The following is a 26,868-nucleotide window of genomic DNA, read 5'->3' on the forward strand; positions in this document are numbered from 1 at the left end:
TTGATACAGATTGTGAACAGCTGGGGACAAAGCATCATTCCATGTGGCACCCCACTAGTCACAGCCTGGCAACCTCTATTTAGCCCCACTGTTTTCATTCCCTTAACTAGTCAGTTGGTGAAATCACAGAGATCAATGTACAAATTCAGCCATTCTGAGCCCTGTCAGAGTTCCGTCCACTAGATAGCCTTCCTTTGACAGATTTGGAGCATCATCCTGCCCACCCTCTCTGGTCAGGAAAACCAAATACAGAGATGCTAATGGTATGTAAAGAGACAAGGTAAAGATTGCATCAGCTCCCTGCTGAATGCAGATCTGCTTTGAAAGAATTCGGCCTTCATATTTGAAAAGTGATTATAGACTACATGTCACATTCCCTTACTCAGTTGGTTTGTTTGCATTAGTTTTGGAACACTGATTCATTAGAAGCAGTCTTACTTGAAAAAGCAAAATCTTAGGAATTGCCAGTAATCATCATCTCAGTACTCTTACTCAATTAAGACACAGGTAAGTCATTTCTGTACGAGTTAGAGAGTTACTAACAATAAACTATAAAGAGTGAATAAATCATGCAAGCTGGGCCAAGAGGAGAATAGTAAATAATTTTAAAATGAGTAGGTTGTATTCTAAGGTACAGGGAGTTTGTTCTTGAGCTACAAGAATCCACCCCTCAGTATTCTAATCTGAGATAGATCAGGTATGAAATAAGCAAACCATGTTTTTTGGGTAATGCACAGTTGAAACAAATGAGCAAAAAAGGGGAGGGGGAAAAAATACAATAAGCACCAAATGTGAACAAACAGCTTGTTTTTCATTCAGAATATTTTTGCCATTACATGAATGAAGAATCTGTAAATACATGGATTTTTTATATAAGAAAAATGTAACTCATTTACAAATCTGTCATCTGAACACTTTCTGCATCTTGCCGTAAGCTTTTTTTTAAAATGCTTTTTATGTTTTTTTTATTGCTACACTACCACACTTAAAACAAATGCTCACAAATCCACTCAACATATCATTTGTACTTTGATCTTCCACATTCCATGGGCAGAGCCACACAGATATCAACAAAGTAGTAGAACAGCATAATACTGATGTGTTTTCTTACAAATGTGTAACAAAGAATATTCATTCAATAGTGATTACTTAGAATTATATACTTTAAACTTTTTGCTTTAAGTAGAGCACCCATCCAGTGGTTAGTGTGCACCTTTATTACATTTTGAGAAAAAGGAAAGCACTAATGCCCATCTAAATATTTTGTTCCATGCACAAAAGCAACGAGCAATGTCAGCAAAAACTTCAGATACAGCTGGACTTCTATGTTAGGTAAAGAGTCAGAACAAATCAAATTTAGTAACCAGGAACAGCATGCAATACTACAGAAAGGTGGCACAGATTGCATTTTTCTATTTAACTAAATTTTTGAACCTAGATGTGATTTTAATAAAATAAATGAATGGAAGGTACTAGGAAGCAGTGGAAAAAATACTGGCAATTCTCGTTTTCAGGCTATTTGTACAAATGGAGGATTCACAGCAGTTGCAATTTAGAAATTATCACATAAAACTAAGATGCAATGTGTAATCTACATTTGAATTTCTACTTCTAGCCTCATGAACTATCATGGTAAACACATTCAACAGTGTGACAAAACTCAAAGCGAAAACAGAAAAAATAAAGACCATTTGTGCGATGATACAATGTTAATTTTTAATTTTTTCTCTTTTTTCTTTGTCCCAGTTTATTTAAGACATTTCTTTTACACAATAAACAACTGTGACAATGTTTCTCAGTTCCATTAATTTGCTTAGCACTGCTCTGCCAAGTGAACCTCTTTAAACTAGAAGAGCAGGCATCCTACTCTCTACTGTATTTTCTGTACATCAATTAACCTAGTAACCCATTCAATTGTAATGTGATCACAAGCACTATCATGTTTCTTTTTCCCCTAATTGTATTTACAATGTACTATGAGGTGGTGTGGCTGTGCTTTCTCGCCCTTCTTAAATTTCTGCCTTTAAAGGCACTCTGCATGCTTGTTGGCTAAGGGATTTTTTTTTAAAAAGGCCCATAGAAGAAAAAAAATCAAATATATTCATAGCATAAATTAAATACAATTTGTTAGTGTGCATCTTTTAAAATTAATCTGCTGTCCATATATAGCAGTTTCTGCATCAGTTGTGGATTACTTATTCAGATAACTCACTTAACCGGTAGATAAAAACAAATTATATGCACTGAAATAGTGTGTTGTAGGTTTTGTGGAAGGCTATACCATGAAAACAGAATAAACAGGTGATGAATGCATATTATTTCTTCTGGTGAAGTGAAATATTCTGTAAAGTCCTTTCATTTTGCAATATAATAGAAGGCATGAATATAACAATGCTTCAGTGATATCCTTGACCATCATTCAGTTATCCATTAATATGTAATAGGATATTAAAATAACTGCAACAAAAATTTGTTACTTAAGGCTCTTATATGTATGGCACCTAAGGATAGTTAGTGCAAGATTATTCTGCTACTGTGGTAACAGATCACGCATTCAATACACTACTACACATTTGGAATGCTGTCAAAATCTTTGCACTGAACGCAGTGTGCTTTTGAGAAGCCTGAGTGTGTTTATGCATGCTTGCAGCATGTTGAAAATACTATGCAACTGATTTATTTCAGATTCTTTTTCATTTATACCAGTAGCTGACTTTTGTTAGCAAATCTTAAGGAACATTCCAGCAAAAAAGTAAAGATTTTCAAAACCTGAAACTACAGTACTATTTTTAAGTATTTTGATAAAGATCTACACAACCACCCTGTAATAATGTAGAATCTTATACTACTTGTGTAACAAACTTTAGCATACAATGAAATCACAAATTTATTCTCCCACCTAACTTAATTTTAGACGACCTACTCAAAAATAAAAACTATGCATTAAAACTTTAGTAAAATTAAATAGTGGCACTTGCTAGAGAGCTACTATCAAATTACAAGAATTGTTTAGAGTATGGTAAGTGATTGCTCCTTTAAGGTTTAAAATGAGTTGTAGTAAAAAGGAGTAAATAGTTTTTTTTTGAAAAGGTACAGCTCCAGTTTAGCTATTGGGCCTTAAAATACCACGCACTCCAATCATCTATTTTGGTTCGTCTCTACCTGAGAAATGCTTCTGATTGGAAAATGGGAGAAAAAGGACAAGGCCGAACACACAGAAGATATCCAGACTTAGAATTGAGCGAGTTAATTTTTTGGCTTTCCTACTTTTGGAATTCTTGTCTTTTTACAAATTCCATCTTATAGTCAAGTATCGCAGGAGCAGTTGAGCATTAAAAAAACTCACCCACAGTATGGGCACTGTATAATTCTTCAATGTATCTACAAACAGGAGCCCCACTATACTAGTACAATATATTGTATTTCACCCTGAAAACTATGAAGTGCAGCTTTATTATCTATATTTTAAAATTATGTATTTTTTAAAGTAGAGCTTGAAAGAACCCTGTTCAAGTAAAATACTAAAATTATTTCACATTAGTTAAATTAAAAATCACCAAAAATTTATACACTTCACTTGCATGCATTGAACTTGATACTCTGTCAGAATGTAAAATTGAGAGATTTGTGAGGTGATTAACATCAGAAATAATCAGTGCGTTTCTGCGAAAGAAATTATCAATTCGTGGATGGGCCTAAGCAAAAGAGAATGGCAGGGAGACAACTATTCTCCAGCCACATGTATTTGCTTTTTACTTCATATGGGAGGTGGGGTTGGGGGTGACTTTGCTGTGAACAGAGATGGCACATTGTACGTTTGATTTAACAATCAAATTGAGGGGTCACAGGAGCCAGCAGGACAGATGTCATTTTTAGTCTCTTTCATCAACATAGAAAGAGCGAGGTTTGATCATTGATATTATTTGTATTCTTCTGTGTTTTTTTCCTGTAATGAAAATATTTAATATTCTGGAAATATTAGCTTGAATTCAGCAACTGGGGCACTCTAAAGGCAATGTTAAGTGGCTTGATTGTTCAAATATGCTATAAAAGTCAATGCATTTCTTTCACTGGAATATGGGATGAAGTTACCTTACAGCAAATGGTTCCATAAAAGCATGTACAAGCAGATTTCACAATTCAGTTTTAATTCTTTTTTAAAAATAACTACATTGGCAGAATTAGGATGAATTCTGTTTCAATGCACACTATCCACTGGACAGCTCCTTTGAACAACTATGCTAACAGGGCAAGGCTTCTCTTTTCACCCTTCCCTCCCCAAAAATCTCAACTGTTTAATATTTTACAACTGAACAAATTTGCTGTTTCTTTAGTCATCAAAAAACATTTAACCTAGAACATATATATCGCAATCACATCAGAATGCATATTGGTATTAAACCAGTAGCATCTTATGGTTCTCTTTATTTTTGTTCACCAGTAAAAGAATATAAAATCTTGTTCATTGAAGTGTTGACTGTAATAAAATAGATTTGCATTGCACTGCACAGTTTTTCCCGGAATTGTGAAAATGGTTGAAGGGACAATGCACTGCCAGAGCAGACCTAAAGCTTCCCATGCCAAATAGCTGTGGCCTCCCAAGGTGCAGACCCTTTACTGTCAGGAAGACTAGCTAGTGGATCAAGTAGCAGTCCTAAATTAATCAAAGCCTACTGGAGTATAATTTACTAAATAGGAAAGGTAAGAAGGTCCACAGAAAACTGCTAACCCTTTACAAATTTGTGTCCCTTGACTCCAGCATTGATATTTTCAATGCCAATTATTTGTTATGATTCTGAGGCAGTTTCACGTACCATGTAGCAACATCACCTCGTCCTTGCACCCCTGTCCCCAACTCCCCAAATGTGGTCACTATCCCAGAGTTTGCTAAACTGTCACTTTTCCGTGATACAAATACAGTACTGGAGAAGGAAGAAACACATTTTTGGCATTTTTAAATATAAATCTGGCAAACCAATAAAGTACTTTGTTAAAAAAAAGAAAACATGGCTTCCCTAAAATACCTACTATATAGGTTTAAGAATTGATCTGCACAAAAATGTCAACAATAAGAAGTTGCAAAAAAATGTTTTGCATTTGTATCCTTTAAATACTTGATAAAACATGTTCCATAGGCATCAGCAGGAAAATACTGTACTAAGTATCCCACCTTAAATACTAACCTCATACTTTATTTTAAATATGTTTCTTACCTATATTAATACTGAAAAAATTAAACTTTGTTTGAATGCTCTGAAGACCCATACATACACAATAAAACAATTTTTTGCGCGTCACCTGAATAAATATGTCAGACATTGTCTTGCATGTTTGAACTTAGTTACAGTAATGTACAGTCCTTAAAAAACAGACCCCCATTTCAAAGGAAAATGCTTAATATATTACAGCTTTGTTGCATTAATTGTCAATCTACTGCAGTGTGTTCCATTGTTTTCTTCTCTCTCCAATGAGGCAAACTGGTGTTCAAAACACCTGTTTGGGGATGTCAAAAACTCCTTTTTTCAGTGGCCATTTTCTGGTTCCAGAATCAGGAGGTTAAGGCCAACATAAAAATAAAACTCAAAAAATTAAAATATCTTCAGCTCTCAAAGTAGTAGCTTAAAGGATTGCAGTCACAGTACAAACTACCTACATGGTGCATTTTTTTTGTTCCAACAGTCTCTGCATACTGTACTGCATTGTTAAGTTATGAAACCCCACTGTTTCCACACAAAAATATTGTGTAAATATTCCCAAATGATAGCAATTAAATAAGGATTTGTCCAGTTTCTCTAGTTCTTTCCTTGTGATTGCTGCTTCAAGGTGGCTGGAGGGGTCCCTACAGCAGCAGAAGGCTTGATCCAAGGGAGAGAAACCAATGGAGATGCTCGAGAGGTGGCTGTGGTTGTCATCATTGTAACCTGGATCACTTGCTCACTTTGCATCAGTCTAATCAAGGTTTTCACACGCTCCAGAGACGCCTGGGTTCCTTTCTGTTTAGCTATGAGATTTGTTTTCAATTCTAAACATTTCTGTTAAGTAAATAAAAAGTAGTCAACAGTTCTTCAGTTTACATATTTCATCAATTAGAATGTCACGCAACAAATCACTATTCTAATCTATGTATAGAATTACAATCTGATTACATAACAACTATACAGCCCATTAGCCCAGTGATACCTTCAGTGAAGAGGATTGTTCATATTGGATTCCCTTTGACCTTTTTTTCATTTAAAAACAATCCTTTTAAATTACTGTATACAGTAATCGCTGCCTCAACAGCCACTTATTTCATGCTCTAATAGTCTTTGGTATAAGAGCAATACTTTTAACTCACCCTCAATTTGTTTAATGATAATCTTGAGTTTATTTCCTTTAATCACCAATTTTCAAAATAGTGGAAAAATTTTTTCTCTTCACCTTTTTGAAATCCTTGAAATATCGCCATTTTCAAACCTTTCTTAATTAGCTGCAACTTCTTATTGCTAGTGATATACTAATGAATGTTTGCTCTTTCTTTACTCTGATAAAAGATCTAGAATGGGATCCAATATTCCAAGTATCAACATACCGCTTGTTTAAAAAAAACATTAAAAATCATTTCCTTCCTTGATGTTAATGCACCACTGTCCCCAAGATTAAGGTGCAGAATCTTGTGATATCAGGAGGAGAAAAAACATTGGGACAAATTTAAATTTGTGTTGATACTGTAGTATGAGTACCAGCTGCATCCAATTCAATTAATTGTTTGAAACTTGGTGTACAATAGATATATGTAGCCAAAATAAAATAAAAGACTATTAGTGAAAGAGGCATTTACAATGACAAGGTTGACAAATAAACTGACCAATGTGACAGTCAGATATTAGGTAAACAACATTGTGCCAGATGTGACATTTACGATAACATTTATACAGTATTACTGAAATGAAAGCAAATAAACATCTTGATACTCAATTCTTTCCTTTGTTATTCACCAATGTTACTTTTTTAACACTCAAATCGATGCTTCAATTCTCATAGTCTTCTATTACAATCTACTGTGGCAGTAGAATTTGGGCTGTATTTTTGACACGTAAGCTAGATGAAATCACATTTTATTGCAATTGTGTACGATTTAGGATAGTACAAATTAAAGTTACTTAGAATAAAAAGCTATTTTACTATTCTTTGTAAGCAGAACCACAGCGGTTTTTTTTTCTTTAATCAGGTTGTTCCACAACTGCTTTTGACAGCAGCCCATTCCTTTGGAAAGCAAAGTGCTATGTGGTGTTCGATATCTTAAAAATTTGCAAGTGAAATAGAATCTTACAGAATTATTTGATTATAATTTTTAAATATTTAAGTTATTAAACTGCAATAAACTTCTTTCCAAGTATGGTCCCATATCTTCTCCAGCTGGATACACGAGATGTGTTGCATCTTCAAGAAAGTCATGCTTGCAAGAGGAGGGACAGGATGATTTTTGTCCTATTACATTAAGTGCTTAGAGACTGCCAGTCATAAATGAAAAAAAAACTTATAAGTTGATTATTGTAATAAAGTGAATTCAAGTGAAGCAATAAGTCTATGTGGAATTTCCAACTACATGACTACAAGCTTGATGAACTGTAACCATGATGGTACTGGAACTTGTCTCCATTACCAAAGTTTGATTCTTTTTTCAACAGACATACGAACGGAATTGTTTCACAAGAACAGAGATTTGTGGGATGATCAAGGTGGGCAATGGACAATAAATGAAAGATATAATTAATAGGACTGATCTCTATGCAAATGTATACATTCTGTTTTGTTACTCCAGGTTACAGTTACAGAAGAGCTTGTGTCCTCACCTGTACTGCTTTATTAACTGTAATAGTAAATGTGTAATGCCATCTCTCATCCCTGGATAGAAGCAAAAGGAAACAGGGAAGAGAGAGGAATGGGAAGGAACAAATACATAATGGATTCTTTAAACAGGTGATTACAAACAATACATAGAGGAAAGTAGTAGTTATGTAATCTCACCGTAACAGCATTACTGAGCAGCCTGTCTTTCACCTCCAGCTGTTCATGTTCACTCTTTAATTCACTCCCTCGTTTCAATAGCTTTCTCTTCTCGTCTTCTTTCACTGTGAACGGCAACATATAAAATAAAAAACTCATTTTCTAAACGTAATCATTAAATTTCTAAAAAATGCTATTAGAACAATATGTAGTTATGAACGCCTTTTATTTTACTATAGTGTAATAGATATTTATAGAACAATCAGATAGACACATAATACATAACTTCTCTGTCACGTTTATGCTTTTGTTCTGTCAGTGACAGGGAGAAGATGGAATAGTAGATATCACTGAACTAATAACATCGAGGGTTAAAGGCATGGGGGCATAGGCTCAAATTCCAGCATGGCAGCTGGTGGAATTTAAATTCAATTTACAAACCTGGATTATAAAGCTAGTCTCAGTAATGAGAATGATGACAGCTATCAATTATGTGTAGAAACCTGTCTGGCTTATCAATGTCTTTTAGAGAAGGAAATTTTCCATCCTTATATGTACTGGACTACAAGTGATTCAAGTAATGCAGTCAACTTAAAGAAACGGGGCTGGCGTTGCTCACACCGCTGAGACAAAAAAAATCTCAATTATTTCATCTTTAACTAAATTTCATAATACTAATCAGGTTCTAAAGAATTATTGCACTTATTAAAATGAAAAAGTTAAGAAATTATTCATAAACTGTATTCATCCACTGTAATTCCATCTATTTAGGTTTATGTTGGAAGATATTTGCCTGAAGAGTATTAATTACATTATTGAAGTACAGGGCTCAGGAATTTATTCTTGTTGACTGTTGGGTGGAATTATATCAGTGAACATTAAGTAATTAAGCCAACCACTGTCTTGGTTTCAGTTGTGTATGTTAATTAAGCTCTCTTGCACTTGCAGTCTCGGTAGCCATTCCAAGGTAGTATTGCTATCCAAATTCATTAGCCTTCTAATTATAAATTCAGCTTGCATATGTCATTCAAACATTCTTCTCCTTATTTGTTCGGCATATTTATTTTCTGAAGGAGAATATCATGAGACAGTGACTTTTTAAATTGTAATGTGGCACTGTTGGCCTCCCCAGTACGCATCACTTTGATTAGTCCAAAATGGCAATAACAAAGGCTAAGGATGTAGACGTGGTCTAAATTGTTCAGCTTCTAGATTAAAATAAAAAATCCTGGTGACAGAAAGCAACAGTAGGAGGCATAAGGATGGAGAATGTCCTGCTCACAACCCTAGTGCCATTTCATCAATATTTACAAAAATTAGTTCAGTTATTGTCTATCATTGTGTTAATCCAAGGTCTCACTGATTTCATGCATTTCTTTTCTACTCCACACTCTCCGCATCAACATATGTCCCTTCTGGGCATTGGCATGTTCAGCTCAGAGACAATTTGATGGTATAGCCAAACTATTAGAATGTTCAATTTGCTAAACATGATAGAATTCTGCACACAAGTTTTCCTCTATTGCATTAGACTGCCTTCATGTGAGTAATAGAAACTCACTGGTGTAGACGTTCAACTTATTGCCAGAACATAAAATTAACACCAAGGATCAGTAATAGATATTGCCTAACCTTTTTGGCTAAATTTACTTAAATGGAAATGAACCTAGGCAAATTCTACAAAAAAGAACAGCTGATCGACAATGTAAGCTTTACATCTTGGTGGTTAAGTTGAAAATCTGGCCAGTTTTTCTGGAAAGATTGAGTGCAATTCTCATTCAGGTCTGGAATTTGAACATTGGTCACATTAGCTGTTATCCAGTGTTCTAGTATTGTATCACTCTGGCTGTAACTAACAAGCCATTCCTGGTATCAAACATGCACTACATTTTCATACCCGCTTTATGTGCGAGATAGGAATGGACGATAGCGAGAGTTCCAGGCCACGATACGTTATCTTCCTTCTTTAATACCTGCATGGGCAAGAAAGATACATTTTCTGGACAGAAATAAAATGATTTGCTTAAAAACTGCCACAAGTTGGCCCTGGGATTACTGATTATAAAAGGTAAAGTGGCCCAAAGACAGAGCTCTCTATGCTAATTTGCCCCAAAGCAAGGCTCCTATGTATATTTTTTTTAAATGAAAAGATTTTTCAGGAACATCTCATAAACAATGACTTAACTCCAAATAGTGAATATTGTTATGGAAGCCAATATGGTAGCCATTTCAATGAAAATAATAAGAAGCTTAATCTATTTTTGGCATTACTTGAAAGGTAAACATGGTATTTGGACTATAAGATGACTCCTAGTCTTCTTCTTGAAATGCATTATTTGTAACGGAGACTTGGTTCTCTAGATGCAAGGTACAAGAAATGTGAGAAGTGTTTCATTGCATGTTAACAAGCAGCTGGAGGATTATCAGGAAAGAAACCTGAATCAGATTCAAAGACTTGTTCCTGATTCAATGCACCGTTTGGGTTATATTCCATTGTTGACCAAGTTTGAGAAGGGAGTTTGTTTTTCCAGCTGATAGCTGAGACAGTTAAGTATTGATAGACTATTTCAGAGAAAACACAGCAATGTAGCCTTAATAACATTTTGTGGAAGTGGCTCAGGAAACTTTGTGCCCAATCTTTTTCCTATTACAAATTTTGATAGTTAGGCATATTTTTTGATACAACCAGAAATTATGAAGCAGTAAATGCTGGAAATGTACTCAGACAACATCCAAGAACAAAACTAACAAGGTGATGCTTTAGATGTAATCCTTCATCAGAAACTAACAAAAAATGTAGTATTACTTGAAGAGACCCATTATTTAAACAGAATAAAGGCAAAATGGGAATAAAATGCACTGATCAGTGAATGATCCTGTGATCTGTTGAAAGATAATAAAAAATATTAGATGGCTGAGATAATTTTTCCATCAGACTATGAGTAGTAGTATGGGACTGCTGTGTCACAGATCATTCATAGTCTGAGTTACATGTTGCAGTTTGGAGCCACGGGTAGTACAGGTTCGAACTTTCTATTACATGGATGGATTATTCACTTCACACACTTTCTCTCTGTTCCATGTCTACAAATTTGGTTTATGCACAAACCTGGCACAGGAAGAGGGCAGCAAATGTTACAAAGTCACTGAATGATTGCGGGAAAAACAAAGTGGTCTTGTAGCTGAGGCAGCAGAACGTGTATTGGCCTCACATTTTGCTGTGTTTCTGCTCCTGTCCATCTGTGATAGAGGCTCCATAATTCAGGATCAAGTCCCAACCTCACAGACACTATCAACTGGACCAAGTGCTGAGAGAAGGTGAGAGGGGTTAGTGTAAAAGAGCACATGCAAGTATGTGGTGTCAGAGAAGAGAGGTGGGAAGAGTGTCTACTGAGTGAGTGAGTGGTAGTGGTGGGGTAGGGTCTTAAGAAGAAGGGTCGTTGAATGAAATAGCACATGCACGTGATATAGGAAAAAGAACTGAAATATGTGTGGAGTAAGAAGGAACTGAGAAGGAGGTTGGCTGGGAGGGGAGATGGGGGCATGTGGGGGGGGGAGGGAAAGGTTGGAAAGGACTGATTACAATGTGGGGCTAAGTGGTGAAAAAGGAGCTTAATGGAGTGTTTGAGACCACAGAATATGGACACCTGGTCTAAAGTCAAAACAAAAATGACAAAGTACTTTAAAAATGTACATTTTCAAATCTGTAAGATATTTTAGTCCACTGCACAGAAACTTCCATAACTATCCAGTGAAGGTTAGTTTCTGTTTTTCTGTTTGTGATCAGGGCCAACAGAATCACGTGGGAATTTTTTTGGGAAGCACTGCACAGATCTATTTGACTACTTCCAACAGAGAGACCATATGATATTTAGGTGACTGCTTCAGTAAACAGTCTAACCCTATCACTTGCTACATCCCACAACCATACTGACTTTTCTGATACTATACTTGCACAATGTACCAATGAAATTTTATACAGCTTCAGGAACAGCAGCTTATCTTTTTACCTCACGACCTTTATCAAGCTTCCAATTTTGTTATAAATGGGATCACTGGTGATGTGAAATTGATTAGTCTGCACTGGAAAGATAGGTTGGATGCAGTAGTTCAGAACTAGCTGTCAGAACACCATGTGGGAATGAATCTGTTCTCTTGGTAACCAATCTTGTTTTCTTAGGCAAATTTTTAAACCTCTCTCACCTTCAAGTTTCCAAACTTATTTGCCTCCTGCTGTCTCAATAGTCACACAATCATTACTCTTCCCAAACGTCTTTCAATGTTCTGATGGAAATATAAATTACATCCATCTAATCAAGTACATTAGCTGTTCTGATCTCATATTTCAATGAGTCATTTTTCTATTCTTGATGAAGGATTACATTGGAAGCATGAACTTACTTGTTCTCCTCAAATGCTGATTGTCCTACACTCTTTTTAATGTATTCTGATTTTTTTTTACTTTTCATTATATTCTATGCCATTGATTTATTTATGTGAAATTATCCAACGATTTGGAAACAAAATCCAAAAATTATCATCAAACAGGATATGCTCCAAATCTCTATGCTATTCTAACAAGGATCTGAGCGTGATAAAGCTGCTTTGAAGTCGTTCAAGTGGGCTTTCAACACAGTAACTTGCCTTTATAGAGCATCTTAAAATGTACAAAGTCTAGAAGCCTAGAAAAAACTACAAAGATATAATAAAAAAAATTCAATGCCAAAAAATAGGAGGGGTGGCTAAAAGCCAAAGTGTTATTATAAGAAATAGTCTTAAAGCGAAAAGTAGAGGTATAAAGCTGAAGGATTTAGTGACATAACCACAAGGAAAGTTAGATGATGGTGGTCTAGACTAGAATCATGTCAGTAGAATATGGAATGAGTCACAGTTTTCAAAAGGGATTATAAAATTACCTAAAGGGAAAAGATCGTCAATGTCAGATGTATAACAGCTAAGATAGGGTAGTCAGAGTCGTGTGAAGCAACACAAAGGTTCACCTATTCTTTGTGTGCAAGCCATTTTTCAGGCTATTCAGCCACGCAGTACATTATAGACGAGCCCAATCCTATCCATATTTGACATGAACATGAGTAATTCCTCCGAGTAGTTGAATGGTAATTGAAAGCAGAAATCTGGTGATTTTCCCATTCTAAAATACAAGTAATGTTGGTCACCATATTGAAGAAAGGATGTAACTGTACTGGAGAGAGTTCAGGGAAGGTTCACTTGACCAGTACTTGAAATCAATCTTGAGGGGAAAGGTTGCACAGGCTAGGCTTGTATCTGTTGACAGTTTTGATGGATAAGAGCTGGTGAATTGATTGAAACAAAAGTAAGTATTTTTAAGGCAGGAGTAGACAGGTTCCCATTAAGCAAGGAGTTAAAAGATTAATGGAGTAGGCAAAAATGTCGATTTGAGGTTATAATCAGATCAGATGTGATCTTTTTGAATGATGGAGCAGACTCAAGAGGCTGAATGGCCTACTCTTGCTCCTGATTCAAATGTTTTTACGATACTGGGGTTTTCCAGATTAATTTAGCTGAAATACTCACTTTATTAATTAGCTCAAAAGTGATATTTTGTTTGGATAAGCAAAATTATTTTAATGCACAGAAGTTGAGTCAGTACCTTTTCCTGGCACCTGGGGCAGACCCACACCCCCTTGGGAATGGTCTTGAGGGGGGGCTCTAAACATTCCAGGTGATAGACACGAGAGCAAGTGTCACACAGAAGTAGCTGACCACTACGCTTGCACACTGTACAGTAATCCTCATGGATATCATCCTGTAAAAAAAGGAAAAAGAAATTACTATACTAATTTAAATGAATTGCAGCAAATTGCAGAGCGGTATCCAGAATCAAGTTTCAAAACTTTAAATGAAGTCTTAAATTTGAACACAACTCCATGTTAACTTGCGTCCAATATTCTAACGCTACCATTAAAAAAAAATCTTCACGATCTGCTCCCCACTTAGCCTTCTTATTCAGGTACATCTGCTATTTTACATCACTTCCCACCACCCAGGACCTTAAAATACTTCTCCTTAATTAAACAGTGAATTGTTTACATGCCTTCATCTCTTGATTAGGCACTTTAACACGTTCTGGACTCAAGAATGAGTTGAGCAATTTCAGATCATAACATCTGGCGCCTCTACACCATTTTTCAGAGCTCCAGGCAGTTGTTCATGAGCTTCCACTCCTGTGTACACTTCATTTCACACCCTCTTACCTAGAACAATCGTCCCTTATATCATTTAATCACTCATACTTTTAAATCCACCACTGACCTCTTTTGTTCTTTCTTACTCTGCGTTTGCTTAAAACCTGCTACATCTGTAACACTTCCCAGTTCTGATATATAGTTATCAGCCTGAAAACAGATGTTACCTGACCTGCTGAGCGTTTCCAGCATTTTCCGTTTATTTTAACAAGGTATAGACTGGGAATCAAAGTCTGGAACTTCAAGTCTATGAGACTCCATTGCATATGCCTTAAAACTTGCAAGTGCTCCCATTCTGCTGGAGTTACTTTACTTAACTATGCCACTTAATTAGCTCTGTTGAATTTTTCAGCCAAAATGTTTTTAACAACTAAGCCACTGGAGAACTTGAAAATCAGTAGTCATATGGTCATAACTTGTCACATTTGGCAACTAACTACCACCTTCTCAAGGGCAATTAGGGATAAACAATAAATGGTGGCCTGACCAAGGACACTCATACTCCATGAAAAAAATTAAAATATTGGTAATTTTATCAGCGAGTCCCAGTAAACCTCATTTGTAATATATTTTGCATAATGACAAAACTTTTATTTAAGTTCAATCGAAAATTAGTAAATCTTATCTGCCATATAAAGTTCTACATACTTGAAAAGTACTTTATGAAAAATTACAAATATTCATATGAATAAGCAATGTAGTTGCAAATGAGCTACAGAGGATATGGATAAAATAAGACAGATCAGAGTGGTGTACTGTGACAGCAAATCTGGCAGTACGTACAAACGGCAGTAGCAGATATTTGCTAAAGGACAGTGTGGAAAATGAAAGCTTAGAGGTAAAGCCATTTTACATACTACAGCAACATAGACAGCAGATCTAGAATAAAGAGGCCACAAACTGTTGCAAGATTTGCATGTCCAAACCTTTTTCCTTAAAATTCTGCTTTTCACAAATGTAATGCTTTCCAAATAATCCTTACTGATTCACTCACAATGTAGTTGCAAAGCTCTCCAGTATGCTGCCCTAACGGATTATACTATTGATAAATGTGACATTTTAAAAGCAACGATAAATTTTTCAGATACATGACAAACCAGCTTAAATATCAAACAGGACTTGTACAAGACTGTTCATGTTTAGCAGTTATAAAAATCTCATTTTTGATTGTCAAGAGATTTACACATGAAAAATCACTGAATGGATGAGACATACCTTCCAACAAAGGTCCTCATTGGCTTGCGTGTTAAGGAGAGAGGCAGAAACATGTTAGTAAGAGCTGATTTGTAGAACAGGCTGGGAATGAGGATGATATGGATTCAGTAAGTGGACCAAATACAAGTAATGATTGGAGCAACTTGGATCACCCAAATTATAACATACTATGAGGACTTTGAAAATTAGACATCATATAGAACTGCCTTCGATAGGAATACAGGGGAGGATGGGGGTGTTGTCAATGGGTAATGCTTCTAGGAATCCATCCGTATCATTTATCGTTTCTTCCATTTATACACCAATTTCTAAGTAGATAAAAATTTGCCAGTTTCCCAGTTTAAACGTTATTTTTTGTTACTTAGGTAAATATCTGAATTCAAAATATTCAGGTTAGAAATTCATTATAAGTTCATTTGTTTCCTTAGAAATAACACATCTGCATTAATACTTGCACTTAAATGGTTCACCTTGTAGCTTTTCAGTTACTTCTTTGCATCGGTGCTTGCAAGCATTGTTCTGTGATGCCGAGCAGTTTAAAAAGAATTGGGTCACTGAAAGACATTTGTGGTTGTAACTACCCAAATATATTGTCCAAGTTGCCAAGGAACTGTTGCATGAGTGATCATCTCCACAAAACAGAATCTAACCATCTACCTTTGAAACTCAATGGCATTACCATCACTGATTCCTTCTCTACAGACAGAATACCACACGAAAACTGACTACCTCATGAAGTGTCTGAAAGCAGAAATTCTTTTTGCTTGCACTCCAAATGGTTTTGCAAACTTTGACGTCATCCAATCCAACTTGGAAGACTGGGAAAGTTGCTGCAAAACCTTTAGGTCCTGTGGGCACTGTTTGCCTTCTCGCAGCTTGTCCAACTAAGTTCAAACAGACTTATTAGAAGTATTGTATAATCTTACATGAACCAATAAAATGTTTTTCCTGTACAACTACATAGTAATTTTAATATTATTTCAGTTTGATTGATCTTTTCTCATTTCTAAAGCAGGGTGCACTGATTTAGGGAAGTGGGATAGGCATAATTAAGTTACAAAATCCAATATGTGAGAAGTGAATTAATATCAGCAGCACTTAAAAACATCAACTTAAAGTGCTTTGCAGTCATAACATTTGGTTTTCCTGCATGTCCTATTCATTAAATTTTAAGGTGTTCCAATATTTTATGAAAACTGGCATGTTCAAAAATACAAAACAAATGTGATCCCAAAGTTACTGGATTTGAGATATCTGTATCAATATTCTCAGAAACTGACAGGACTAGTCACATAAATACTATGGTTATAAGACCAGGTCAGAGGGCAAGTCCTTCAGATCCCTTAAAACCAGTCACCGACGCACAAATCAGGAGCAAGAGAGAAGCTTAATATATCCAGGAGAAAACTGTCTGCTTGATTATCACCTCATTCACAACTTTAAACATACAATCCCTTCCACGAATGGTGCGTAGTGGTAACAGTAGCTACCATGTACAAAAATGTACTGCAGCAATTTGCCAAACTTCCTTCAGCATCACCTGTCAAAACCTGCAACTTCTATCACCAACATCAGGCCTGGGCAAACTAAAGTGCAACCCATATTCGGTGCGCAGCAGCCTCTAGTCCAGTCTCTAGCCAATGGTGCACTGGTGGACTTAATGCAACCTCAGTGCATGTCTGCAACTGCTCTTGGTGTCTGGCTGATAGGTGTGGGAAGCTGAAAGTGAAATGTAGACTGGGGGCAGCTTCAAGGGAAACACTTCAAGGGGTCAAGTATTTGCAGGTAATTTAGAGTTGACCAGTTATCAGAATCCGGAAGTGAGTTTTTCTCGTATACTTCACTACCACGTTAAATCAAGAAGTACGTGTGGGGCAGTAAAACATATTTAAAATTACTTGTTTGATTATTGCACTTTGTTTACACATAAAAATCCAAAAATTAGATCAATTTCAAAGCTTCAATAAAGTACGTAGTGTTTGAAAATAAAAGTCAATTTTTATATACAGAGGAGGTCCATTCTAATGTGTTTCAATATACCGTGAACTCACTTACAGATTGAGATCTCATGGAAGCTAAAAGAAAAGCAAATAACTATTTTGCTAATCAAATATGAGCAAATAAAGAATTTTCTTGTCAATGCAGTCCATTCATTATTATGTTTTGGACGTCAACATCCACATTATAATGGACTTTCACGGTGGCTGTGATCTTCTATTTTTTTAAATTTCCTCATTTTGAAGTGCTGATTCTTTAGGTCCATTTTGGGACAGTAATAAACAGAAGAGCTCCTTCACCCATTCAAAAGGTTATACATTTTTAATCTAGTCAAAAATTGCATCTGTATGTCTGTGAATGACTTACAATATAATTTCCTACAGATACAATTCTAATAGTATGAGGGACACAGAACTTTAGATAAGTGGGCAGCTAAGAAAAAGAACTGTTCGCCTTAAAGCAGAATAAATTAAGCTTACTTTTACAGAAATGTTTAAATTCATGAAGGGTATTGAATAGGTAAACTAGAAGAAACTGTTTCTGGTACAGAAGGGTCAGTATGCTTATACAGAGGATACAGATTTATGCTTAATGACAACAGAATTAGTGGGTAGCAGATTTGTAGACCCTGCAAAATCCTGACCTACAATTCTGTTTATGAAAAGTACTGAAAGTACTGAAATATCAAAGCATAAACCCTAACTGCAATGAATCACAACATATGCATGACTGAAGATCTCCAAAGGCACTCAGTTTAATATTTTAAAGATAGGCATCTCAATGATTAGTTGTTTATGTACAGCCAAAAATTAAGATGTTATATAAATTTTTTTGTTCTTGATGAGAGGCAACTAATGTTTATATTTTTACAAATAAAGATGATGAATAATGGAAAGTGAAGAATGTTTGGTCTTAGAGTTTTGTATTTTGAGAAATTTGAAAATGAGGAACACACTCCCTAACTGGTCTAGAACAGGTTATTGATGCTCTTGGTAGCACACCTTTTGAAGTACACTGTGAGGTTATTTACTCACAGTTCAAACTGTGAGAGGTTGAGAGAGAGGTTGCAGTTTATTGTACTCCCTTCAAGATGTGGTGGATGCCTCTGAAGTGCCTTTTGGCCCACCCACATTTTCCATTTTTGTTCTTAATTGCTTTTCCCTTCAAACACTATTATAGATTATAGCAAAGCAGCATTTGCATTGGTAAGACCAAAAGAAAACATTGCAAAAATGGAAATCTGAAAGTCAGATGGCATTGTGTACAGAAAAAACAAATGACTAGAATTTGATGCCACTGAGGAAAAAAAAGTGACAAATTGCATTGTTCACAAAAGCCAGGAAGATGTGAAAGGACAGTATGTTTGATATCATTATTATACACGATGAACTATTTAGTGATAACAGTGCACAACATAAACTGGAACCTCCCACTCAACACCTCTCCCTGGCGTCCTGTCCTAGCAAAGATCACTCCTCCACACATCCACAGACGGACAGAAACTCACAATCTGGTTAAAGCCATCTGTGCTGCACCACACTTACCACTTTATAATGACATGTTCAATCCATCTATGGTCTTCTGTCTCGGCTCCCTATATGGAGCAATCTTTGAGTAAGATCTACCATGGCATCCTTTGGTTCAAGAAGTGGTACAAATGCCTTATGCATTTGTAGAGAGACATACACAATGCTGCACCTTGCCAAGGAGCATCCCCTCTACAAACTAACTGGCAGACAAATCATCTTAAACTCGACAAATGAGGCAATCGCTTGACTGAGAATTTGCAGTAAATAGATGAATGGATGTATATCTAAATAAATAGATAAATAAACAAACAAATAAACAAAATAACAAAGGTTTCATGTTTATTTGTATAACCATTTATCTTCATCATAGTCTTCATTTTTGAGGATTTATGGCCAGATCCCCTGCACCTCCCCTCAGCCAACTTCCATACACAGATGTGGCCCACCAACTGAGAGGTAGGCCTGCTTAGAAGAACAAGGGTAGCAGATGCTTGGGAACAGAACGACCAGCAAGTTCTCCTCCAAACTATTCTTGGGGTGCCATCAGCTGTAATGAGCGTGTCTGAAGACAAAACAGTCTGAAAATTGTTGTGATTAAATAATTATAGCATAGTACGTCAAACTTATTGCAGGGTTAGTGGTTAGAAAATTATAGCAATTTCTCATGAATTGTGTGAAACGCAAATACTTCTAGACAAATCCAATCAAAAAATCCCTTTGGCCCAACACATCCACACCAACCCTCACAGCATCCTGCCCAGACCCAGAAAGCCCACCTAAAATCTACACACCCCTGAACACTACAGGGTAATTTAGCATGGCCAATCCACCCAGCCTGCATATCTTTGGACTGTGGGAGCAAACTGGAGCACCTGAAGGAAATCCACGCAGACACAGGGAGAATGCAAACTCCACACAAACTGTCACCTGAGGGCGGAATTGAACCTGGGTCTCTGGTGCTGAGGCAGCAGTGCTAACCACTGTACTGGCAAGGTAAACAAACTGTCATCACACCCTCAAGGGAGATACTGTCATGGAACCTGCAGAGCAAATTTTCCACTCCTTGAGCAGCCTGGGCAATAACGGAGAATTTAAGAAAATGGCAAAATCAGATTCTCAATGTTGCATAAAGTGTTCCAACTTTCGCTTTTGGGTTTAAATAATGAGTTCTGAATCTACCTTATTTCCCTGCATTTACACAACTATTAGTTAAACTTGCCTCATTTCTATGCAGCTCCCAATTTTTCTTTCCTTCGCAGTGAAACTAGACAGTGCCAATTCCCAGCATGAAAGTCGATGTGGTTACCTGGCAACAGAAACTCACCAACTTTTGCTTCCAGGCAGATAGTTCTGTCTTCATCAGAATGATCCTGCATACTTCATGAATACATTATTTTTCAAGCCTTCATCCACATAAGTGGACATTGGCAAATCACCAGCTTCACCATATCATCATCACTGCTTTCAGACTAACCCACACACCACTTTAGTCCTGCAAGACTCCACTAGGGAGCTCTCGGATACTTATATGCTTCTGTTAGGTCACTTTAGCCACAGAGACACGCATGCATCCACACAGGCTGCATTTTAAGAATCTTAGCTTATTTTCTTAATAGTCACTAATTTTGTGCTTGTTTGGAAGCTGCCAGCCTGTTCTTCAGCGTGCAGATACAGGCCGTAAGCCTCTGCACCGTAAACCTCTGTGGTCTGAAAGTCTTTTCAGTGCAAAGGCAAAGACTGGTAGCTTGTTACAGCTTGGAACAATGAACAGTCAAGGGGATGGATATTTGCTGTACAGCATGATACTACGTCAATGTCACACCAACGGCATGTGCAAGGAGCTTATGCAGCAAACACAGTGCAAGCACTTCAAACAAATGCCATGTCTAAAAGTCAAAGGGCCAGTCCTTAGTGGGCAGATAGTTATAAGCTATTACTCATAAAGTAGCCTATAGTGAATGGGAAGAAAAAGTGCTTCACCAAGAGCTAACATTTGCTGAAATCAAGTTCCGAGGATGACGATATGGGAGACACAGAAGATGCACAAATCATACCCCTTATTGTCTGGAAGGACATTTTCATCAGGGGAGGGAAAGGGTCCTTCTACACTAGGCTTGGTTTACAATCTGGTGAGTACTTCACTGACATATTCCAACAGCTGATAGTTCCTGACGGTTGAAAAACTGTTGAAGACTATTCCCTTACTGAGCCCACGATGGTGACATGCCCCTGGAAAACAGCCATAATAAACTATTCAATTCAGCAGTGGCTAGATGAGAGGGGATGAGCCACGTATACCATCTTTCAGATGTCCTAACACCTGAAGGTGGCAGGAAGTGTTGAGATGGAGGAGGAATGCATGCCAGCCAACCTGTGGGCCTTCCTCTCAGAACATTCCTGGGTTGGAGAGTCTGCACAACCCCTCCAGCAGTGATTCTAACAAGTGAAAACAAGGGGATTACTCCTGTACTTGATCATAGTGAGTGAAATGCCATAGCTTCAACTGCTGATCTGCCATCAATCCCATTTTAATTAGTCTATACTAGTTCATTTCTATAGATTCATCCTGCCATTGAGAAATTGACTTTTGGCTGTCCACACTATTAAGCTACTGTATCCACCTTACTACCAGCTCCAGGGAGCATCATGAGATTCTGCCCTCTTTTCCCCACATACCTTCCACTAGAATGCAGGAACATTAATTGGTTTGTAGTGGGAACAGTCAATTCGCTCTATAAATAAGGAAAAATAATTATGGCCCTATACAACTAAAGATTTTTGTCATTAGTTTCATCATAAGAATATACCAATTACATATGACAAATAGTAACAAACACTCTGGATTTTAAGTAAAGACTTAATATTATATAGCTCTGTTATAACTTGTATATATCTAATAGGAAATCAACACAGCTTTTGCTTGATATGTCACGTTGTGTGACATCATACCCTGCAATAGTGATGCGCACACATTCTTTATGTTTTCCATTAAAACAATATTGTAATAATGAGTGCATTAAAAATAAAAGAAAATCCAAAATGAATATTATTCTTTTTCAAAAGACACTGCTGAGTGCTAGCGATTATGGTAGTAGATTAGCAAACCATTGGTCAAGATCAAATTCTGATGAACAAAACCTCAAAATGGAATTTTAAAATCCACTAATTTCCAACCAAAATCCAACAGTAGAGTCATAGTCCACAGGAGGTGCCTATTTGGCACACTGACCTAGTGCTGGCTCTCCACAATAGCAACTTAGCTAGTCCCACTGCTCTATGCTGTCCATGCAGTCCGGAAAATTTCCTCTCTAGATGCTTATCGAATACCATTTTGAAAGTCAGAACTGACTGTGCCTCCACCATCCTCTCAGGCATTGCATTCCAGATCACTTTTCAGGCTCCTTTGATTCTTGTGCCATTCACCTTGAATCATATCCTATAGTTCCCAACTTTAACTCTTCTCTTGATTAGAGTTCAAAATCATGAAGTGTGTAATGATCTTTAGGGAACAGAACCTACTATCCATACCTCTCTTGGTTTGATGCAATTTTCACAACAGCACAAGGAAGCAAGATTTCTTTTTGAGTCACACGGATCAGTAGCATCAAAGCTCTTCAAGACTAAGCAGGGCAAAATGAAGCCTTAAAATATTTACGTTTACAGAGGAAATGCTTCAATGACATGCTCAAAGTCGCAGTAAAAAAATACAACTCCTCCACTGACACAGAATACTGGCCAGGATCAAAGTGAAAGGAAGCAATCTGGGATGGATCTATACAGCTCAAGTCACATCACTGATGCAGCTGAAGTCAAGCATCAACAGAGAAAGGAATGCATAGTAACCTGGGTATACCACCCTATCACTCCTCCAACTGCGCCAACTGCGCCCCACCTGTGACATATCCTGAGGGTCATGCATTTGATTCTGCCTAAGAGATTAAGAAAAATATTTTTCTCTTCAAGAAACATAAACTCCATTACATGAAGGTCCATTTAGATCAATAATGAATCCTGTGATTACTTCAAACTGGTAGCTGACACATCTTGTTCCAGTGCAAAGTCTGCAATTGCTTCTCCTCCTATATATTTCTACAGGAAATGCATGTGGTGTGGGTTAATAAGGTGATTCAAAAAGCAAAGCACAGAGGTTCATTTCCATAGAATTAAAGAGCCAGAAGCTGTGTTAAATCTGTACAGAACCTTATTAGACCACACCTGGGAGTACTGAACACAGATCTGATCTCCACAATACAAAAAGGATACAGAGATAAAAGTGAAATGTTACACCTATCAGGAAAGACTGAAGAGGCTGGGGCTCTCTCTTTCCAGAAGTGACTTACAGAGGTATTTAAAATTTTGGAAGCATCAGGTAAGTTAAAACTAGAAATGTTTGCAACTTTTGGAGGAGACAAAAACCCAAGAGGCATAAAGTAAGATGGTAATTAACAAATCCACTATGAAACTGTTTAAAACTTCTTTCCCTACAGTGTCAACAGATTGTCCAGCTTGCAATCACTGTTGTGGTGAATAGCACAGAAGCTTAATAGTGAAATATACATTAATACATGAAGGAAAAAGGAAAAGGAGGACATATCAATAGGTTAGAAGAAGTGTTGAGAGGGTGATGCTCAACTATTAAAACTAAACTAAGACAATTAAAACTGAACATGGATAGGCTGGGCCACATGATCTGTTGCCATGTTGTATATGCTGTGTAAGCATGGATATTCCAAGCTCTCGTGCGTTGGCACCTGCTTATTAATTTCAAGTATAATTCAACGAGAACAGCCTTCACTTAAATTTGAAAATCATCTGCATATTGGAGGTGAAGAGTGCTAATATCAGACACTAAAATCCACATTTTGAATATTCATTACCAGCATTAACATCCTACACCTAACTTAATTACACCATAGTAGATCCAGAAATAACACTCCATCGCTTGGCTAACAGTCAGTCTTTGACTGAATCTAAGATGATCTCTGCTACTGACTTACACATCTGCTAATAATATTCTTATTTATGAATTTAAAAGGGGACGCTAAATCAATTGCAGGAACAGGTAAAACATAAACAAGGTAGGGCAACATTACTCTTGTCAAGTCTCTTGTTTCAGAACCTCTGAGTCATTTTCTTTCTGTAAAGTCATAAATTATACCATACTGTGTGACTAGTTGAGTACAGAGTAAGCAAGATAGGTATTCCAGATTCAGCTGTTAAAAGAGAGTGACTTTCTTCTCCCAGCAAACTAAGGAACTATCGCAAAAGAGATTTCAGCAACAATTTGAATCCTGTCTTAACATTTAAGAATACTACTGTAATTAATTTTATTAAATGCACGCCTGCAAAATTGTCCTACAATTCAAACCCACCGAGTAAAACACGCACTTTGTCAACCTAGAATTTATACCTGGCCTGTGGATGCCTTTTGATGCTGTATATGTACTTTTACATGCATTTTTAGAATGAAGGAACTGAATTAACTATACATACCTCTTGTGGAAACATATAAAGAACCATTCAGGTAGCTCGTTGCGATTCGCTTACGCTGTGAAAATTAAAATAAAGTCATTACAAGTGTTTTAAAATAGTGGCCAGAATACACCTCATAAGCAATGCATTCATGTGACAATTTGCTAATCAAAATATTTCAAAGAGATGCTATTTAGCCAAAGGGAAAATAAACATTTTGGGATAAGATTTTATCCTGGAGTTTTAAGGCTTGTTTTTAAAATAAGTGTTGACTGCTGAGAGGAATGCCTGTCAAACACTGGGATTTCAGCTGCTCACTGAAAAGTACTACAAGAACTGTTGGGGCGCTCCTTTAAAGTACCTTGAAAGTAAAGTGATAGAATGCCAACCTGTATGATCTGCCCATACTTTGACATTGAGGCGGGGGGGGGGGGGCATGAAATAAAGAACAAAAGTGAAAACCAAGTGAATTAAGGTGACACTTTCATTCATGTTAAACAATTGTGAAGTGTTTAAGAGGACTGAAAAAAGGAAATAACACATCTTTATTTAGCAACTTTCATGACCACCAAACGTCTCAAAGTTTTTTTTACAGTCAATAAAGCACTCGAGGGTAGTCACTGTTCTAACATAAGATATGTAGCCATTAAATTGCACAGTAACTGCCTGCAGACAACAGTGTGACAGTGACTAGATCATTTGTTTTTGTAATGCAGATTGAATTAGAAATATTGGCCAGGACACTAGAGATAATTCACCTGCTTTTATTCAAAATGGTGACATGGAATTTTTAAGGTCCCCCGTTCACGTCTCTTCTCAAAGATTCTAAAAAGGTGGTCAAAGGCAAATCTAACTTACATTTGTTGGGTATGGAAAGAATAGGAATACTCCTCCAAGCTGCACTTTCACTCTTCAAGCTTTCTAGATTTATCCAGCGCATGGTCTTACTGTCTCCAGCCTAGAGCATGATTGCTTTGCATGATGGTACATCCCAACACAGGTAGGTTCATCCAAGGACACTCAAATTTTGGCTGAGCCTGCTATCTCCATGCAAATGAGGCACAGCCTTCAAAATGGACCACTCCTCTAGCCATAACTAATATTTATCTAATCAAAACATGTCACCTATGTCATTCAGGAGAATTAAGATGGTTAAGAATTCAATACATCAATCTCATTTTCTGGAATGTTGATGGCTGCACCCCAGTATGTCAAAGAGATTGCTCAATGTGCACTTAAGATTCATAAGGAAATTTTTAAAAGAACATCCAATACTTATTGGGAACTTGATATATCAATATGCCTTTAATGTTTAAAAAAAAGAAGCATTCTAGGAGGGCTGGAAATGGAAACCAAGCCAAAAGAGGCAGAGATCAGATGAGACAAAAAAAACTCTGCAGATGCATTTTGAAACTTTTTTAAAAATATAAATGGTTGAGGACTGAGTAGACCAAAAGAGTGATTTTCCATATAGCATGGCTGAGGCAGCTGAAGGTGCTACCAAGGGTGAACATTCAATGAAACATGGAGCGTAAGATGGAAGCAGTTTTTCCCTAGTGTTGAGATGGAAGAACTCATCAGTTGTCTGGGATAAACAGAAAGTTAAAAAATGGTTGTGATTATTTAGTAAAACAGGGGAAATTTCAAGGAACATGTAACTATTATCCCAACATAGTTTATAAGAAACATCTCCATTTCAAACTAACTGAATTTTTAAAAACAACTTAACTAGTTAGTCTTGAACAGCATTGCTCCCAGTCAAAACTAGATCTAAATTTATGTTAGCATAAAAATCTTAACATCACATCTCGGTCTTTACAATGATATATGCTTCAGTTTCTCTGTTCTTCTATTTGCTTTCAATGGGCTATCTCCTCGTGTGCCTGCTTCAGCAAAATTTAACCTCAGTGTATGAGATGAAAGATCAGATACTGGTTTTTAACATCACCCAGTCCATGTGACAGTTCTTTATGTTTGGTGTTATTTAGGCTTTTCTCCCCACAATGAGCGAATAAGAATCTATAGGGAATGAGCAGCATAGTAAGACTAGTCATGATTTACTCTGACAAAGAGCTAATTACATCCTTTGGTAAAATAAAGTTACCTGGGATACAGCAGAATACATAAAGAGCCAAAATGGATACTCAAAAGATTTTTTTTAAAGAAGTTCACCTCTGTTTAGAGCTCCTTTGTGCTATTAGATCTTTTTTTTATTCTCTGGAGTTAATGATCTGGCACAAAAGAAGAGCTAAGGCTTACAGCAGATCAGCCATGAGATTGTTAAATGGCAGGGCAAGCTCGAACGGCCAATTGGCTTACTCCTTCATCTACTTTATTTGTTCTTATAGAATCACAGAGAACTTTTCATATGCACACACATGTTCACTGTCTCTAAACCACTTAAATAATCACATATGATTTGATGGATGAAACAAGAT

At 36.7% G+C, this 26,868-nt stretch overlaps 1 protein-coding gene across 1 annotated transcript in view; it reads right to left on the bottom strand.

Moving 5' to 3' along the window:
* Positions 1-834: 834 nt before the first annotated feature.
* Positions 835-26,868, bottom strand: part of phf21b (PHD finger protein 21B) — a 150,076-nt gene continuing 124,042 nt past the window's right edge. The window contains exons 11-16 of the mRNA XM_048549046.2: positions 24,452-24,506; positions 15,432-15,454; positions 13,622-13,777; positions 9,887-9,962; positions 8,011-8,114; positions 835-6,032 (exon numbers count right to left, since the gene is read on the bottom strand). Of these exons, the coding sequence (XP_048405003.1) occupies positions 5,793-6,032; positions 8,011-8,114; positions 9,887-9,962; positions 13,622-13,777; positions 15,432-15,454; positions 24,452-24,506 (654 nt within the window). The 3' untranslated portion in view covers positions 835-5,792. The remainder of the gene's footprint in view (positions 6,033-8,010; positions 8,115-9,886; positions 9,963-13,621; positions 13,778-15,431; positions 15,455-24,451; positions 24,507-26,868) is intronic.

Source organism: Stegostoma tigrinum, chromosome 18, assembly GCF_030684315.1.
Source record: "Stegostoma tigrinum isolate sSteTig4 chromosome 18, sSteTig4.hap1, whole genome shotgun sequence".
Classification (NCBI taxonomy): domain Eukaryota; kingdom Metazoa; phylum Chordata; class Chondrichthyes; order Orectolobiformes; family Stegostomatidae; genus Stegostoma; species Stegostoma tigrinum.